At 47.1% G+C, this 17,645-nt stretch overlaps 1 protein-coding gene across 1 annotated transcript in view; it reads left to right on the top strand.

Moving 5' to 3' along the window:
• The window catches only part of rnf123 (ring finger protein 123), a 107,149-nt gene that overhangs the window by 75,568 nt on the left and 13,936 nt on the right, over positions 1-17,645 (top strand). Inside the window, exon 37 of the mRNA XM_085275351.1 lies at positions 5,678-5,772. Coding sequence (XP_085131477.1) covers positions 5,678-5,772 — 95 coding nt within the window. The remainder of the gene's footprint in view (positions 1-5,677; positions 5,773-17,645) is intronic.

Raw genomic sequence — 17,645 nt, 5'->3', positions numbered from 1 at the left:
GTTTCTTGTGTCCCCTGTGTTTCATGTGTCCCCTGTGTTTCTTGTGTCCCCTGTGTTTCATGTGTCCCTTGTGTTTCTTGTGTTTCATGTGTTTCTTGTGTCCCCTTTTTCCCTTGTGTTTCTTGTGTCCCCTGTGTTTCATGTGTCCCCTGTGTTTCTTGTGTTTCATGTGTCCCCTGTGTTTCTTGTGTTTCATGTGTCCCCTGTGTTTCTTGTGTCCCCTGTGTTTCATGTGTCCCCTGTGTTTCATGTGTCCCATGTGTCCCCTGTGTTTCATGTGTTTCATGTGTCCCCTGTGTTTTCTGTGTTTCATGTGTCCCCTGTGTTTCATGTGTTTCATGTGTCCCCTGTGTTTCATGTGTCCCCTGTGTTTCTTGTGTTTCATGTGTCCCCTGTGTTTCTTGTGTCCCCTGTGTTTCTTGTGTTTCATGTGTCCCCTGTGTTTCTTGTGTTTCATGTGTCCCTTGTGTTTCTTGTGTTTCATGTGTCCCTTGTGTTTCTTGTGTTTCATGTGTCCCTTGTGTTTCTTGTGTCCCCTGTGTTTCTTGTGTCCCCTGTGTTTCATGTGTCCCCTGTGTCTCATGTGTCCCCTGTGTTTCATGTGTCCCCTGTGTTTCATGTGTCCCATGTGTCCCCTGTGTTTCATGTGTGTCTCGTGCTTCATCTGTTTCATGTGTCCCCTGTGTTTCTTGTTTCATGTGTCCCCTGTGTTTCATGTGTCCCCTGTGTCTCATGTGTCCCCTGTGTCTCATGTGTCCCCTGTGTCTCATGTGTCCCCTGTGTTTCATGTGTCCCCTGTGTTTCATGTGTCCCATGTGTCCCCTGTGTTTCATGTGTGTCTCGTGCTTCATCTGTTTCATGTGTCCCCTGTGTTTCTTGTTTCATGTGTCCCTTGTGTTTCATGTGTCCCCTGTGTTTCATGTGTCCCATGTGTCCCCTGTGTTTCATGTGTGTCTCGTGCTTCATGTGTTTCATGTGTCCCCTGTGTTTCTTGTTTCATGTGTCCCTTGTGTTTCATGTGTCCCCTGTGTTTCATGTGTCCCCTGTGTTTCATGTGTCCCCTGTTTCATGTGTTTCATGTGTCCCCTGTGTTTCATGTGTCCCCTGTGTTTCTTGTGTCCCTTGTTTCTTGTGTTTCATGTGTCCCGTGTTTCTTGTGTTTCTTGTGCCCCCTGTGTTTCATGTGTTTCTTGTGTTTCATGTGTCCCCTGTGTTTCTTGTGTTTCATGTGTCCCCTGTGTTTCTTGTGTTTCATGTGTCCCCTGTGTTTCTTGTGTCCCCTTTGTCCCTTGTTTCATGTGTCCCCTGTGTTTCATGTGTCCCCTGTGTTTCATGTGTCCCTTGTGTTTCATGTGTCCCCTGTGTCCCATGTGTCCCCTGTGTTTCTTGTGTCCCCTGTGTCTCATGTGTTCCCTGTGTCCCATGTGTCCCCTGTGTTTCATGTGTTCCATGTGTCCCCTGTGTTTCTTGTTTCTTGTGTTTCATGTGTCCCCTGTTTCTTGTGTTTCTTGTGTCCCTTGTTTCTTGTGTTTCATGTGTCCCCTGTGTTTCATGTGTTTCTTGTGCCCCCTGTTTTTCATGTGTCCCCTGTTTCATGTGTTTCATGTGTCCCCTGTTTCTTGTGTTTCATGTGTCCCCTGTGTTTCATGTGTTTCTTGTGCCCCCTGTTTCATGTGTCCCCTGTGTTTCTTGTGTTTCATGTGTTTCTTGTGTTTCTCGTGTCCCCTGTGTTTCTCGTGTTTCATGTGTCCCTTGTGTTTCTCGTGTTTCATGTGTCCCTTGTGTTTCTTGTGTTTCATGTGTTTCTTGTGTCCCCTTTTTCCCTTGTGTTTCTTGTGTCCCCTGTGTTTCATGTGTCCCCTGTGTTTCTTGTGTTTCATGTGTCCCCTGTGTTTCATGTGTCCCCTGTTTCATGTGTCCCCTGTGTTTCATGTGTCCCCTGTGTTTCTTGTGTCCCCTGTGTTTCTTGTGTCCCCTGTGTTTCATGTGTCCCCTGTGTTTCATGTGTCCCCTGTGTTTCATGTGTGTCTTGTGCTTCATGTGTTTCATGTGTCCCCTGTGTTTCATGTGTCCCCTGTGTTTCATGTGTCCCCTGTGTCCCGTGTGTCCCATGTGTCCCCTGTGTCCCGTGTGTCCCCTGTGTCCCCTGTGTCCCGTGTGTCCCCTGTGTTTCATGTGTCCCCTGTGTTTCTTGTGTTTCATGTGTCCCCTGTGTTTCATGTGTTTCTTGTGTCCCCTGTGTTTCATGTGTCCCCTGTGTTTCATGTGTCCCCTGTGTTTCATGTGTTTCTTGTGTTTCTTGTGTCCCCTGTGTTTCTTGTGTCCCCTGTGTTTCTTGTGTCCCCTGTGTTTCTTGTGTCCCCTGTGTTTCATGTGTCCCCTGTGTTTCTTGTGTCCCCTGTGTTTCTTGTGTCCCCTGTGTTTCTTGTTTCATGTGTCCCTTGTGTTTCATGTGTTTCATGTGTCCCCTGTGTTTCATGTGTTTCATGTGTCCCCTGTGTTTCATGTGTCCCCTGTGTTTCTTGTGTTTCATGTGTCCCGTGTTTCTTGTGTTTCATGTGTCCCCTGTTTCTTGTGTTTCATGTGTCCCCTATGTTTCATGTGTTTCTTGTGTTTCTTGTGCCCCCTGTGTTTCATGTGTCCCCTGTGTTTCTTGTGCCCCCTGTGTTTCATGTCCCGTGTTTCTTGTGTTTCTTGTGTCCCCTGTGTTTCATGTGTCCCCTGTGTTTCATGTGTCCCCTGTGTTTCATGTGTCCCCTGTGTTTCATGTGTCCCCTGTGTTTCTTGTGTTTCTTGTGTCCCCTGTGTTTTTTGTGTTTCTTGTGTCCCTTGTGTTTCTTGTGTCCCTTGTGTTTCTTGTGTCCCTTGTGTTTCTTGTGTCCCTTGTGTTTCTTGTGTCCCCTGTCCCCTGCCTCTGTCTCAGTGTTTGTTTTGTCCCTGACGTGTCGCTGCGTGTTCTCGGTGAGCCTGAGCCTTTGCCGTGTGGACCCTGGAGTCTGTGTGAGATTCCTGCCTCCCTGGTTTCTGCTTGTTGAACAGCATTCAGTGTTCAGGGCTCAGTGTTTGTTCCCGAGTCTGCAGGCTGCTGTTTGCTCGGGAGTCCACAGGACCAACCCTCAAATCTGCTCATCCCGGGAGAAGCCACTGCTTCTGTTGGGGTGAGGAGGTGACAGCGACTCCATCATCATGGAATAAAGTCGAGCAGGAGCTCACCATCTGTGTGACGGGTGCTCGGCTGCTGCGCTCCGTCACACGCTGCTGCGTGTTGGGTGAAGCTTGGTTCCACCTTCGGGCCATCACCTATGGTCCTCTCTGGGAGGGACTGACAGAACGGACCACAGGTGACCGGCAGGTCGTCACAATCCACCAGGAGGAGATAACCTGCTCCTGTCGCTGCAAGGCAGCTCCACCTCAGAACAGGAGAATGGGTGGATGCTGGTTAATGTGAGCAGCTTCAGCGTCTGTTGGTGAAGAGACTGAGAGGAGAGCACATCCTCCACTGAGATCTTTCTTTGTCATTTTAAAAAGATCCGCATCAGCTCACAGATTCATCGGCTTCTCCGTCTCGCTCCACCTCGCACCAACTTTCATCACATGCAACCGCCGGCGTTCTCCTAATCTTACTGACGGCGTGCAGTCTTATGATCTGAGGTCTGTTGGAGCTAACTGTAAAGGGTCCTTCACACAACGGCTCCACCAATCAGCACGCTGAAGAAACGGGAACACAAACGTGTCCACGCAGAGTCACACAGCGAGGTGGCTCCTCGCAGGCAGCAGAGGCCTGTGATTGGACGGAGCTGCTTAAAGGCCCGCTCTGCGTCTGTCGTGTTCCAGGTGAAGGTTAGTTGGTTTATGGGAGATGATGTTTCTGATAAACCTCCAAACAGACCAGATCTGTAGGGCGCTGCCTGTGGATGCTGCAGACGGTCCATCTGTGTCTCAGGTTCTGGTGACGTCCTGCTGTGTCCTGCACACATCAGCTCTGCTGGTTGTAACGTTTCACTGCAGATCAACATGGCAGCCGTCCAAGCAGCCAGTCTCACAGCCTGCCCTCAGCTGAAAGAGGATCTGATTGCGGCGGGGGGGACAAATCGAAGGCCATAAAGTGAGAGGGTGGGGGGGTGAATAAATGGAGGGCAGGAGTTAAAGGAGAAGCTGTGCTCAGCATGTTCAGTCTGTGACTGCAAGCAGGAGTCACATCTGTGATGAACAGCTCAGAAATCAGAGTTTCAGTCTGGAGCACCAGCAATGTTTGTGGCTCCTCCTCAGAGCATGGAACAAACGCTGTGCTCATTCATGGAAGCCACAACGAGCCACTAAGTGCACTCGCGTCCATCTTTGCAGAGTAAGATGTGCCTGAAACCGCAGAGCTCCAACTGTCCTGAATCTCTGCAGCACGATTGGCTCATTAACCTCCTGATTTGGTTGCCTATTAGCTTGTTAGTTGCAGGGGTGGGACATAGATAACCATTCAGGTGGAGAGAAGCTGATGATTTACCATCGATCTGTGACCCCGCCCTTACCCGAGGCCACAGACGACAGCAGAAACGAGGCGTGAGTTTAACAAATCGATTTTAGTCTGAATAACGGGATATCGATCAATTAAGTCCTGGGTCGATTATTATTGGCAGAAACACCTGAATCTCAGCTTAAAGCTCACAAAACTATTTCAACAACCACCAAACAGCTAAAACAGTAAATGAGAGACGGTACAAACACGTGGACACAGAGCGTGGATCGTTCACCCGACTGCACGGACACGCCGTCGGACTGAAAGCCCGCAGCTCACAGGTTCTGATGCTGCAGTTTCGTCACTGTGACCAAAACTGACTGAACCAGCAGCACAAGAAGATCAAACTACGCTTCACGTTTGATAAACGTTGTATTTAATTTGCTCTGACTTCCTGCACAGCTCCTGCTATGTTGATTCATGGTTTTTGATCGACTGCAGAATATTTTGCTTCATGTTTTTCTGTTGTGATGCTTACACCTCTGATGGTTATGCACTGATAAATGATCAGAATTATAACATTTCTGGCTGCCCGAGGCAAAAATCGAATGGGGACGTTCTGAATCATAACGGAGTAAGTTGTATAAACCAGAGATGATACTCAGCAGAAACGAGCTTCGTCTGGACGATGGCTCGGTTCTCAGCGAGTCGTTTCCTGCTTGGTGTTCATTAAACACACCGTGTGATTGGTTTGGTAGTTTGTTGGTAGGAGTTCTCTAAAAGTTCAGAGCGAGGCGGCTCAGAACGAAGTTCAGCAAAGTCAGGTTTTCTCTGTGTTCGCTGGTTTAATAAGTGCTCAAACCCAGAGACGGATTCACCGCGGTGGTTACCAGCCGGGCTCTCGGCTTCAGGCTCTCGCTGCTGCTGTTGTTTCTGAGGTGATGGAGAGTAATGTCCCGCCCTCAGCGCAGACTTACAGGAAGTACTTCAACATAATCCTGTAAGTTTTGGAAGGATCCTTTGACACTGCGAGCTCAGGCAAAATGAGATATTAGTTTCATGTCTTCAACGATCTGCATCACACCTGTACAGGTCACCTCTATGTTTACAAACTAACGACATCGCAGAGTTTAGTTTCCTGATGTTTTCACCACATCCAATCAGCTCTCCTTCCCTGCAGAGATCCTCAGATCAGCCCATGAACAGCCCTGTTTGTGTCCCCCACAGACACAGACTACATCAGTGAGGAGGAGAAGCACAGGGTGGAGCTGATGTTGGCCTTTCTCACCGAGGAGTCCAAGCAGGCTGCAGCCAGCACAGCTGTAAGTACACCTGCACCTGTCACACCTGTAAGCACACCAATGTAAAAAACATGGACGTGGCGATGTGACCCGTCGCTCACAGACCTGGTTATGGTTCTGCATCCACAGACTTCATGAGAGCCTCACACAGGCTCAGGTACCTGCTGTTACTGATATGTAACAGCAGCCATTAGGGCGGGGCCATATCATACCGTTCAGGGTAATATCAGTGTAATGTTGGGCAACGACAAGAAAATGAAACATGGCGATAGAATATGGGTAAAACGCACATGCGCAGTGCCTTTGTTTTCATACACACATGGCGGAAAAAGCATGGCGGCGACGGAGAATAAGAAGGGCGAAAGTGGATCGTTGAATGAAACGGATGAACCTGAACTGGTTTGTAAAAATGCTGCAGCTTCACTGGTGTGGAACTGGTTTAGCTTTCGACTCTCAGACACACAACAAAGCACTATTTTTGGTAGCGCATGCTAGCGGGCCGCCGTTATTACCGTGTTGTTTGGAAAATACGGCGCACTTAAAATCAATCCTTTGATTTTTCTGAAAGTCGACAGAGCCCCTTATAATCCCGTGTGCCTTATGTATGAACTCTGGTTGTGTTTACTGACCTCGAGACGATTTTATGTGCACGGCGCTCGAAAATCTGTCAAATGTTTCAGTACGACTTTGCTAAGCTACGAAGCCGCACCGCTTGATGGATTGTCGGAGCATTACGGCTATCGCAGGCGGAGCCTTGCGGAGTGATACGTGCTGTGCTTCAGCATAATGTTACCGTACTGTGTGTGTTTAACCTCTTTTTAAGTGTTGTGGATGTTATACATGGTGATGCTGAGGATGTGTCGGCCAGTTTCCACTGAAATGCCTTTTGGTTAAACTGTCAGCGAGGAATTTGCACTGTTACATGTTTATATAACTTTAATGCAGATAAAAAACAGCTGCTTGTTGAAGTGGAAATACATTGATGTTGTTTTGCACTAATAAAGTTGAGGAGTTGTAAAGTATTTTGTCTCGCGTCAGTTATATCGTCAGTTATATCGTTATCGCAAATTTTCAAACGTATATCGTGATAAATATTTTTGGCCATATCGCCCTGCTCTAGCAGCCCTATTATTGGTCACATGATTCATTAAAAATGCCCCAACACCGCACACACAGTGCAGTTCAGGTGAAGCTAGCAGACAGCTAGCAGCTACAGGCACCTGGGTCACCATCCACCTGTCAGTCACAGAGGCCACGCCCCTAAAAAAAACTTTAAATATTGAGCTCTAAAAAGGATTTACTTGTTCAGGAAGTGAATTCTGTCCAATGTGGAGCTGCTGACAGCGGCGACACCACGAAGCCGCTTCTTCTTCTTCTGTTGCTATTAAGGTGGAGTTCTGGCAAATGCATGGGCTCGTCCTTTTATAGCGCCAAAGCACTTTCTGCTGCACCACCCACACACCACTCACAGAGCTTCCATCTATGCCTAAGTGCTGTCTAACACACACAGATGGACATTGGGAGGAGCTCGGGGTTCAGTGTCTGTGGTTATTGCTGCTGGTTCTGGGACGTGCGCACTCTGCATGTTTGCATAAAGCAGGCGCAGTAAACTGTTAGAATAGAGACGTTGTGTTTGAGACGTTGGTATTTATTTATAGCTGCTGAGACTCTTTAAACCTGCTGATGCTGATTGTGCGCTCACAGGAAAACGCTGCTGCCTGTGTGAGGACTAAAGTAAACCTGAACACAACAGAAGGACCTCGCTGATCAATATATAATTAGTCTGTAATTAATAAGTGATGAAGCTGACCTGACCATAGCAGATTAAAAAGTTAAAGTTTGGAAAAACGTGATTGTGAGAGAAAGCCATTTCCTGCGAGGTGTCTGTTCGTCCTGCTCGCCGTCTCCGCGGAGAAACCCGATCCTGGACTCTCCCCGTTGTCTCCACCGCAGAGCTCGGCCGGCTGAAGTGGAGGATTTATTATTGATAAAGCAGGAGAAGCGCTGCGTGTAAATCACTTTCCTGCAAAGTCATGCTCAGAGAACCGGAAATGAAATAAGAGCCAAAATATTATTAGAAGCTGGTAATGAAAGCACAGCGTTCAGTCAGCCTTCAAAGACGGAGACACCGAGGACGTGAAAAATGGAAAAGAAAGCAGAGTGTAAGTGCCGCCTGAGGTGGATTTCCACAAACCCACTAATGGCTCTCTGCTCTCGTTCAGCTGCGAGTAGGAAATGACTTTTGCTAATGTGAAGTTATGCTGCTTGTTTGGAAAGTGTTCCTCAGTCCAGACACGCCGACAAATGTTAAGTGGTTTCAAGCTGCAGCGTGTTTTTCACACAAAGCCTCGAAGTACACTCGTCTCCCAACAACACACACCTGAGAACGTCAGATATCTGATTACACACACACACACACACACACACACACACACAAAACAAGCTTGACACTGTTTGTATTTCCCTACGACGCTTTAATAAGTGGTGCTGAAGATGCTGCAGACGAGGTCTGTTATGGGGAGTGATGACTGCTGAAGGGTCCTCTTTACGGCACAAAAAGGATTTGTTTGGCAGCATTCGTCAGACTGACCGAAGTCCAAGGAACTCAGTGAAGATCTAAGAATCAAACCTGTAGGTTACAGGAGCTGGGAACGTGTCTGCAGAGACACGATCATCATTTCAAACAGCTGTACGTGAGTTTATCCAGATGTGCCGTCACATCGTAACCAGCTTCCTCGCGACGAGAGGAAATTGGTTAGGATGTTCAGGAACAATTGAGGAATAACCGAGACTCAAACCTGCCACGAAGCTTCCACGGTCAAGCCAGTTTTACGTCTGAGAGAGCGCCGACCAAGAAAGAAGCTGTCGCCCACGTGGGCGAGCCAGAGGCAGAAGAGGCTCGGGGCGGTAAAGGGAGACTGTGTGAAAACTCTGACGCTCCCGCTTCAACAGCAGAGGGTCTCCGGGCAGACCATCGCCGTCTTCGTTGTGGAGCGAGGCTACAAACCGCTGCTGTGTTTCTATGTGCTGCATCATTTCCTGTTAAACTCACAGGTCACGCTCGAGCCAGACACGAAGAAGCAACCGAAGCATTTTACACCAGATGTTTCTGAGAAATTCGAGATGTAAGCGCTTCACCCAGAAAAACCTTTTCAAGATTTATGTAACCACAACTTTGTATGATCGTTTAAACATTTATCAGGAGAACTACAAGTTCTTCTATTTTTAAAGAGTCTTTGCAGGCGCAGGATGTTTGAAGCATCTTATTCTGGGAACAGTGGGAGCGAGGCAGGTGTGGTCCCAGTTATCTCTGAGGACCAGACTAGACGCATGAACACGATCACAGAAAAGCTTCGATCGAAAGTTGTTTATGTGATCTGCAAACAGTCCCCACGTCTGTGACGCAGCCTCTCGGTTTATCAGCACGAGCACTCTGTGCAGGTACGGCCGCTGGGTCGCCGCCTCCTTCTGTTGGGGCAGGGCTACTTTCCGCTATAAACACGCCCCTTTCACACAGTGGCGTTTTCTTCAAAAACACTGTTTGCTGTCTGATCACAGCTCACCGAGGCCTGTTGTCATTCGCCGTCACACATTCACACTGAGAAGCACCAAAACAGAAAAATCACGTAGCACCCAGGCTTCCTCGTAGACCCCAAACAGGTGTGGAGGTGAGTCTGACTCTGGTCGTTCTTCATTTGTGTTGTTTGTGGAAACGCACCGCTCTCTCAGATGGCCCCGCCCCTCCCTGAGCCTGGGTCTGTGAGCGCTTTGCTCGTACGCAGTCATCTGATTGTTGGGTCTTTATAATAAAGAGCGCTTTGAGGCGACTGTGATTTGGCGCTAGATAAATAAAACTGTGTAGAATTGAACGTTGCAGTTTTTCCTGCGCGCTGTGTAATCCTGCAGGAATTTATTACCATCACAGAGCTTATCGAGCAGGATTACCCCGGTGCAGGGAGGGCGGGCACCACCTCTGCAACCTCCTCACAAAGAGTTACGTCTGTGGAATATGGTGCTTATCTCCGTGGCGATGCAGGTGGTTATTAGGTCAAAGGTCAAACCTTCATGGCTGATCGTTTTTCTGTGACTTTCAGTCTGGAGTGTGGAGCCTGTAAAACAGGAAACGAGCGAAGCACCAGTCAGCGGTTTTGCTTTCGGCGCCGACTTCCCGACACTTTGAAGCGTTTGCAGCAGATTGATCAGAGCACGTCCGGAGTTTTTACTTCACCTCAGAATAAGTGGAAAATCAGTCGCTGAGACAGGACATTATTCTCATTATTACGACACGCTGCGTGAGATAAAACGAGGTTTGGTCTGAGTGGACCTGAGCTTCCACAGAGAGGTGGGTTGGCACACGGCTGCTGGCTCTCTGATACTCACACCTAAGTCTTTGCAGCCGGAAGCAGCGATCGTTCTTTTCTTCTCGCGCGTCTTTAATGGCAGTGGAAACTTGTGTCATAATGGATGCTGACTTTCCAGGTTTCAGAAAGCCGCGGTCGCAGAGACGGCCTGACCCCAGCACAGCCCTGCAGACGCCACTTTCAGCTGCCCGTGTGAGATTAAATCATCAGGCTGTTTGAAAAGCTGTCAGGGCGGTTAGCTGCTGCTGTCCATCGATCGCTAAAGCACGCACGCACACACACACACACACACACACACTCTGACTGCTTTCTTTGTGTTTGCTGATGTTTGCCAGGACGGCACACAGGATGTCAGGGCAACCAGCTCCATGGAGATGGGTGTTAAAGCTCCAGTGATTATCCTCTGGATGGTGTGTGTGTGTGTGTGTGTGTGTGTGTGTGTGTGTGTGTGTGTGTGTGTGTGTGTGTGTGTGTGTGTGTGTGTGTGTGTGTGTGTTAAATCTGCAGTGTTTTACAGCTGAGAGCTGCTCAGGTTTGGACTTGATGTTCTGCCTGGTCGGTTTCGTCGTCACAGCGTGATTATGGTGTTTGATGTTCGTCTGTGAGAGGTCGTCACCCTGAACTGTGACTCACACGTAAAAAACACTGAAGAGTAAAAACCAGAGTGGAACGTGTTCAGTTTGAATCTTGACCAGTTTGATCAGGTTGGTCAGGACCAGTTTCCACCTGACTGAGTCACATGATTGTAACCAGTGACGCCCTAAAGAAAGCAAATAACAGTAAAACTAACTTATATTTGACGGTTTGTAGCCTTTGATGGTGTGATGCTAACTAGAACGTTATATCGTACGTATACAAACGTAAAGGAAACAAGCGAACAGCCGGGCTAACTGAAGCTAAACTGCAGGGAAACCACACTCGTCTCCAGTTTAGAGGAACCGTGTTTGCTCTGTGTTGGATGTTGCAGTTTTAACACCAAAGGCTTTCAGAACCTTCAACAGGTCGTGTATTACAGTGCACTGCTCAAAAGCACCACCAGAGGGCAGCCAGGTGAACGATGAGCAACATGAACCAACAGTGTTTACGGTGCTTTCTTCATCCTTCTGTATTTATCACCAAGTTATCTTCAAACAGTGAATAATGAGACACTTTGGGAAAAACTTTGATGGTTTTAGGACGACATCATGTTGTTTATGTGCAGCAGAGCTGCACTGAGTACTTTCAGCAGGACCTCTGTAATGGAGTAGTTTGCAGTGCAGTACTTCAGTTTGACTAAAGGAGGTGAAAATAAGCTAAAATCTTCTTGTGGTTTCTGTGTTTTCACCGACTGCAGACGAGCCTTCATCGTGACTCCGTCTGTGACGATCGCCTCCTTTCAAAGTAAAATAAGACTTTAAACAGTAAGTCTGTGTCTGTACTTGAGCTTTGTAGGAAACTTTATTTACAAATGTACATTATAATTTAACAAAAACTAACAACGACACATCCTGGTGTGTCATGAAGTCAGAGGCTGACATTTCTTTCAGCTAACGATCCGATCAGCCCGACATCCTGTCTGCGTTTATATTTACACGTCAGCCAGCTCGCCGTTACAACCGCCGATCCTGATTGGTGGAGCAGCGTCAGAGGAATAACAAGGATTTCATATTCTGCTCACAGGAATTTTCACGTTTCCTCGCCTCCTTCACGCGCCACCGGCTGCCTGAACTTTGACCTTTCCAGCAGAGACGCCGTGTGTTTCGCTTTGCATGAGGCGCTCATCGATGGCGGGTTAAAGCCTGATTGTTCTGCTTCTGAACCGCTGATGCATGATATTAGACTTTTCAAAGGACCCTTCATAAAGGTGTCCTCTTCCTCACCTCTACGTTCTTCTTCTGTGGTTACAAACTGGGGACAGAGACCAGCTCTCATCAGTAGACTTGTAGTCAAGACGGAGACAAAAACGTCTTTAAACTGCAGCCAGATGCTGCTTCGGTTACGGGTCTCAGGCATATCCACGTGTTTTTGCTTTCGCACAGCCCTCCTCACCGCTGTCCACTGTCTCACTTACTGAGAGGACCGACGCACGCTCCACTTGACTGTCTCGTCCATCACCCTCTCTGTTTTTCACACAATGATATTATCCTATATCCTCGCATGTGATTGGCCGCAGTATGGAGGGATTGGAGCATAGCTGCGCCGCTGTGTGAGAGCTGAGCAGCCAAAGGGAATTAAGTGAGGAGCGGCTCTCGCTCAGTGGGAGTCGACTCTGATTCACTGCAAAGCGCTCTGTAAGCACGGCTCTTAGAGCTGACGCTTTTGAAATGACACATTATCGAACGTTACGTTGCGTGTCATGGACGCTGTCGACCACGTGTCGATCTGAGACAGCAACACTGTCTTTATAGAAGACTGGCCTCGAGACATCCAACTCTATGTTTAAGGTGCGTTTAAACACGTGACCTTTGAACTTAATTTTCAAAAAGCGGGCACCACTACCTCGGTACGCTCGTGTTGTGTTTAATGTTGTGATGATGAAACTGACTGTACCTGAGCAGCCAATCAGCACTGGGGATCAGATGAATGCTGAGGACAGGATGCCGGCGACAGCGTGACTGCAGTTAAACGTCACTGTTCTGCGTACAGGTGCGTCAGGTCTCAGGTCACTGAAATCACACAGGCGTTAAACCTTAAATCAGAGCTGCAGTCGTTTTAACTAAATACTACAAAAGTTTCGGTTCGTGTGTCTTTGTTTTGCTGTATTTTTGTATCTGTGCTGCGTTGAGTTTACGTCAGTGGAGGTAAAAGCTCTGAGCGCGCTCGTGCTCCATGCTGGCACCGCCCCTTTAGATGAAGCCTCCAGTTCAGCTGTGGTGAGAAAAGTTTCAGACTGTGTGGTTGAGTACTGGCAACGAGCTGAAGATCTCGAGGTCTGAGGCAGAACCAGGTTCAGGGAGGGGCGGGGCCATCTGCTGTGATTGGTTGGGGTGAGAGAAGGAAGACAGGATAAAGACATGCTGTGGAAGAGAGACAGAGATTAATAACAGATATGATTCAATGCAGAGAGGTCTGTTAACACATAGTGAGTGAAGAAGAAACACCCAGTGCATCATGGGAATCCCCGGCAGCCTATTGCAGCATAACTAAGGGAGGATTCAGGGTCACCTGGTCCAGCCCTAACTATATGCTTTAGCAAAAAGGAAAGTTTGAAGCCTAATCTTGAAAGTAGAGATAGTGTCTGTCTCCTGAATCCAAACTGGAAGCTGGTTCCACAGAAGAGGGGCCTGAAAACTGAAGGCTCTGCCTCCCATTCTACTTTTAAATACTCTAGGAACAACAAGTAGGCCTGCAGAGCGAGAGCGAAGTGCTCTAATAGGGTGATATGGTACTACAAGGTCATTAAGATAAGATGGGGCCTGATTATTTAAGACCTTGTATGTGAGGAGCAGGATTTTGAATTCTGGATTTAACAGGAAGCCAAAACAGGAGAAATCTGCTCTCTCTTTCTAGTCCCTGTCAGGACTCTTGCTGCAGCATTTTGGATCAGCTGAAGGCTTTTCAGGGAGTTTTTAGGACTTCCTGATAATAATGAATTACAGTCGTCCAGCCTGGAAGTAATAAATGCATGAACTAGTTTTTCAGCGTCACTCTGAGACAGGATATTTCTAACTTTAGAGATGTTGCACAAATGGAAGAAAGCAGTCTTACATATTTGTTTAATATGTGCGTTGAAGGACATGTCCTGGTCAAACATGACTCCAAGGTTCCTCACAGCGTTACTGGAGGCCAAGGTAATGCCATCCAGAGTAAGAATCTGGTTAGATACCATATTTCTAAGCTTTTCAGGGCCGAGTACAATAACCTCAGTTTGATCTGAATTAAGAAGCAGAAAGTTAGCGGCCATCCAGAGTAAGAATCTGCTTAGATTTCTTCCTTGTGAGTCTGTTGAGCATCAGAAACTGGACGGGTGAGTGTTTGTGTCGCAGCTGCTTCATAAGAGCCTGAAGATTATACTTCATCTTTTTTTATTCGTCTTAATTTTTGAGATTTTTAATTATCTTAATTTAGTTTTTAAAAAAGATGTTTTGTGGAGCTGAATACTTTCTGCTCTCCGTCCTTCCATCGATGGGATAATGAAACCCAAACACTCAGTGACGCCTGAGCGGATGGTCGTGTGCTGCCTCTGCTCTCTGTGGAAGTCATGATTGCTCCTCATCATTAGCATCATTATCCTCTGTCATCTGTTCCTCGCTCGCTCTGTGGATGCTTGCTTTTCTCTCCTCCTCCCGCCCCCACACTTCTTTGTTTTTGCCCCATTTTCTCCTCCTGTGGTATTTTGGACTCTCGGTCCACTGATGACATCGGCCGTCCTCCTGTGGGCCTCGCTGCCCTCAGACCGTCTGCCGTCAGGACTCAGATTTGCACACATGCAGCCTGCAGGCCACATCAAAGCTACCACCCCACACACACCGCGTTTCTGAGTTTCCTGTGGCAGATTGTGGTATTTGTGTTATTTGTGCGCTACTCAGCGTCTGTGACCCGACAGCTGCTTGATGGTCGTCTGCAGAAAGCTTTAAGTGTCTGTTTTCCTGCCAGGACAGCACGGCTGCAGATTCCCTCAGAGCGCGGTTTACACATCCAAATATCGATCTGATACCAACGCTGGTATTGGCAGTTCAGGTCCTATCACACAGCAGTCGCCTGAGAGTGTTAGAAAAACCAGTCACAGCCGAACATCTGAATTGTAAGTTGCTAAAAATCAGGTGATCACCTCTGTCGTCAGATGGAGTCGCCGAGGAGACGTCGCTCTGCTGACCTAAACTCTCGCTGCTTCGAGCTTGCAGACGATGATGGTGTCTGCGGGTCGGTCTGCAGAGTGAGATTTTCACTTCCTGTGATGTGACTGTAACACATCAGTGCAGCTAAATGCAGCATGATTAACAATAGTCTGAGGAAATTATGTTTTTAGATCTTAGTGATACATTTATTCCCAGAGGCTCGGCTCAGCTCTTTATTAAAGATGGAGCTGCCAGCCAGGAAGACAGAGGAGGTTTGTGTGGAGGTGGACATGCAGAGGAGGCTGCTGGGATTGAGGCAGATGATCCTCTGTGGCGCCCCCTAAAGGCAGCAGCTGGAAGATGAAGAACTCTGCGGTCGTTTGTTATCTTTGCGTTGGTTTGTGCGTCTGAGCTTCATGGTGTCAGCTGTGCAGACACGTGTTTGAACCGTCCTCGCTCCACTGTAAAAAGTTTGTGTATGTGTGTCAAATTACTTACATACAGAATACATCTGCACTGTCTCACATCTATAAAAAAGAAAAAGACCCTTTAGACCTGGCTTCATACAGACCGATCAGTTTAATTAATGTAGATAATAAGATAGTTGGAAAGATTTTAGCAAGACGCCTGGAAACAGTTCTACCAACAATTATATCTCAAGACTAGGGATGGGTATCGTTTAGGTTTTATCCGATAACGGTGCCGGTGCTTAAAGAATGGAGAACACAAAATTGGTCCAAAAACCTCTCATGTTCAGCTGTTTTTTGTAAAAAGATAACAATGTTAGCCTTTTCTGCAGCTATGGGGCATATATGGCATCACTCTTGGCTGGAAGCAGTGCTTAAACAATGGAAAAAACACCAACTTTGTCCAAAAACCTCTCATGTTCAGCTGTTTTTTGTAAAAAGATAACAATGTTAGCCTTTTCTGCAGCTATGGGGCATATATGGTATCACTCTTGGCTGGAAGCAGTGCTTAAACAATGGAAAAAACACAAACTTGGTCCAAAAACCTCTCATGTTTAGCTGTTTTCCACTTTTTCTTTGGTCATTTTAGCCTTTTTGTCCAGGGTGAAGGGAGTATCTGCCATCAAACAAGAAGACAGCCGCATGTAGCTATGATGATGTTTGCTAGTTCACCTTACATGCATTAATGTAATAACGTGGTTAGCCTACTCAACGTAAATTACACACGAACAACATTAAGCGACTCACGCAGAGAAGAACGGCTGCTGCTGCATCATCATCCTCATCATTTCTGCTACACTGGCAGGGCTAGGGGCCAGGACTCTCCTCTTCGGGTTCTTGGGGGATGTTGCTCTGGGTCCGATAACAGGCACCACACCCACAGTAGATGTGCTCGGTGTGAGGTCTCGCAGCAAGCTATCAAATACGGCGCATTTCTCGGCTTTTAAAAAAAACGCTATGCGTCGCCAGGTGTTTCATTGGATTCTTGGTGTTACCTCCTTTGACAGTATCACAGTATCAGCTTAAAGCACTTGTTGCTGCTGAGTTTGCATCTTTTGCTGTGAAGTACAGCCAGACTTTTGACCGCTTCGCCTTGGACATTTTTAATCTGTAGCTCTGCTCTAAAAGAACGTACGTACCTGGCCCCGCCTACTATCCTCGGAAACGTAAAATGATTGGCTAGAATCTAAAGTGTATCACAGCTCAGGAAAATAAAGCACCGAAATAAAGCACCGAAATGTGCGCTGCTTTTCGGTCTGGTTACTACCGTTTATGTCAGAACGATACCGGTACCCATCCCTAGTCAAGACCAAACAGGATTTATTAAAGGCAGGCAGCTGTTTTTTAATATTAGGAGACTGCTAAACATTATCTATACGCAAGACAAGCATAATCCAAACCCTGAAATTTTACTTTCCTTAGATGCGGAGAAGGCCTTCGACAGGGTGGAGTGGGATTATCTCTTCTCGGCCCTGTCGAGGTTCGGATTTGGCCCTAAATTTATTTCTCTGGTTAAACTACATCCAACCAAAAGTGTCGGTACAAACAAACAATGTCCACTCCAACTATTTCAATCTGAATCGCTCAACAAGGCAAGACTGTCCTCTCTCACCTCTGCTTTTTGCATTAGCTATTGAACCCGTTAGCTCTTCTACGGCGCTCAACAGAGGAACATACGGGGATTCAAAGGGGAAAAGCAGAACATAAAGTCTCGCTATATGCAGATGATTTACTACTGTATATCTCTTACCCTGCAAAATCAGTCCCAGTCATCATGGAGACTTTGCAAAACAAAGAAGTGTCAGGGTACAAACTGAATTTATCCAAAAGTGTGCTGTTCCCAGTCAACTCTAAAGGAACTCTACATTATATGATGAAACCAAAAATAACAGACAAATGGATCAATCTACCAACTTTACTAACAGGAAGAATAAACATTGTTAGAATGAATATTATTTCAGTGTATCCCTATTGTGATTAATAAAGCCTTTAATAAATTAGACTCCTTACTATCCTGTTTCATATGGAACAGAAAGAACCCAAGAATCAAGAAAGGCGACCTGCAGAGACCGACAGGTCAGGGAGGGATGGGGTTACCATGCTTCCGTCTGTATTGTTGGTCGTGTAATGTTCCTTCCATGTTGTTTTGGTTGTGCACTAAGGGGGCTGACTGGACAGCGATGGAAAGTGAAAGTTGTTACCCCTCCTCATTAGAGGCTATGATCTATTCAGCTCTCCTTATCCCTAAACACGACCTTAAGAGTCCTGTAGTCTCTCACACAATTAAAATCTGGACACAGATAAGGAAA

This window comes from Mchenga conophoros, linkage group LG5 (genome assembly GCF_057382185.1).
Source record: "Mchenga conophoros isolate Kocher_MC1m ecotype Shallow Benthic linkage group LG5, M_conophoros_male_GT1.1, whole genome shotgun sequence".
Classification (NCBI taxonomy): Eukaryota; Metazoa; Chordata; class Actinopteri; order Cichliformes; family Cichlidae; genus Mchenga; species Mchenga conophoros.
The sequence above is the reverse complement of the archived record's forward strand: the minus strand, read 5'-3'. Positions and strand labels throughout refer to the sequence as shown.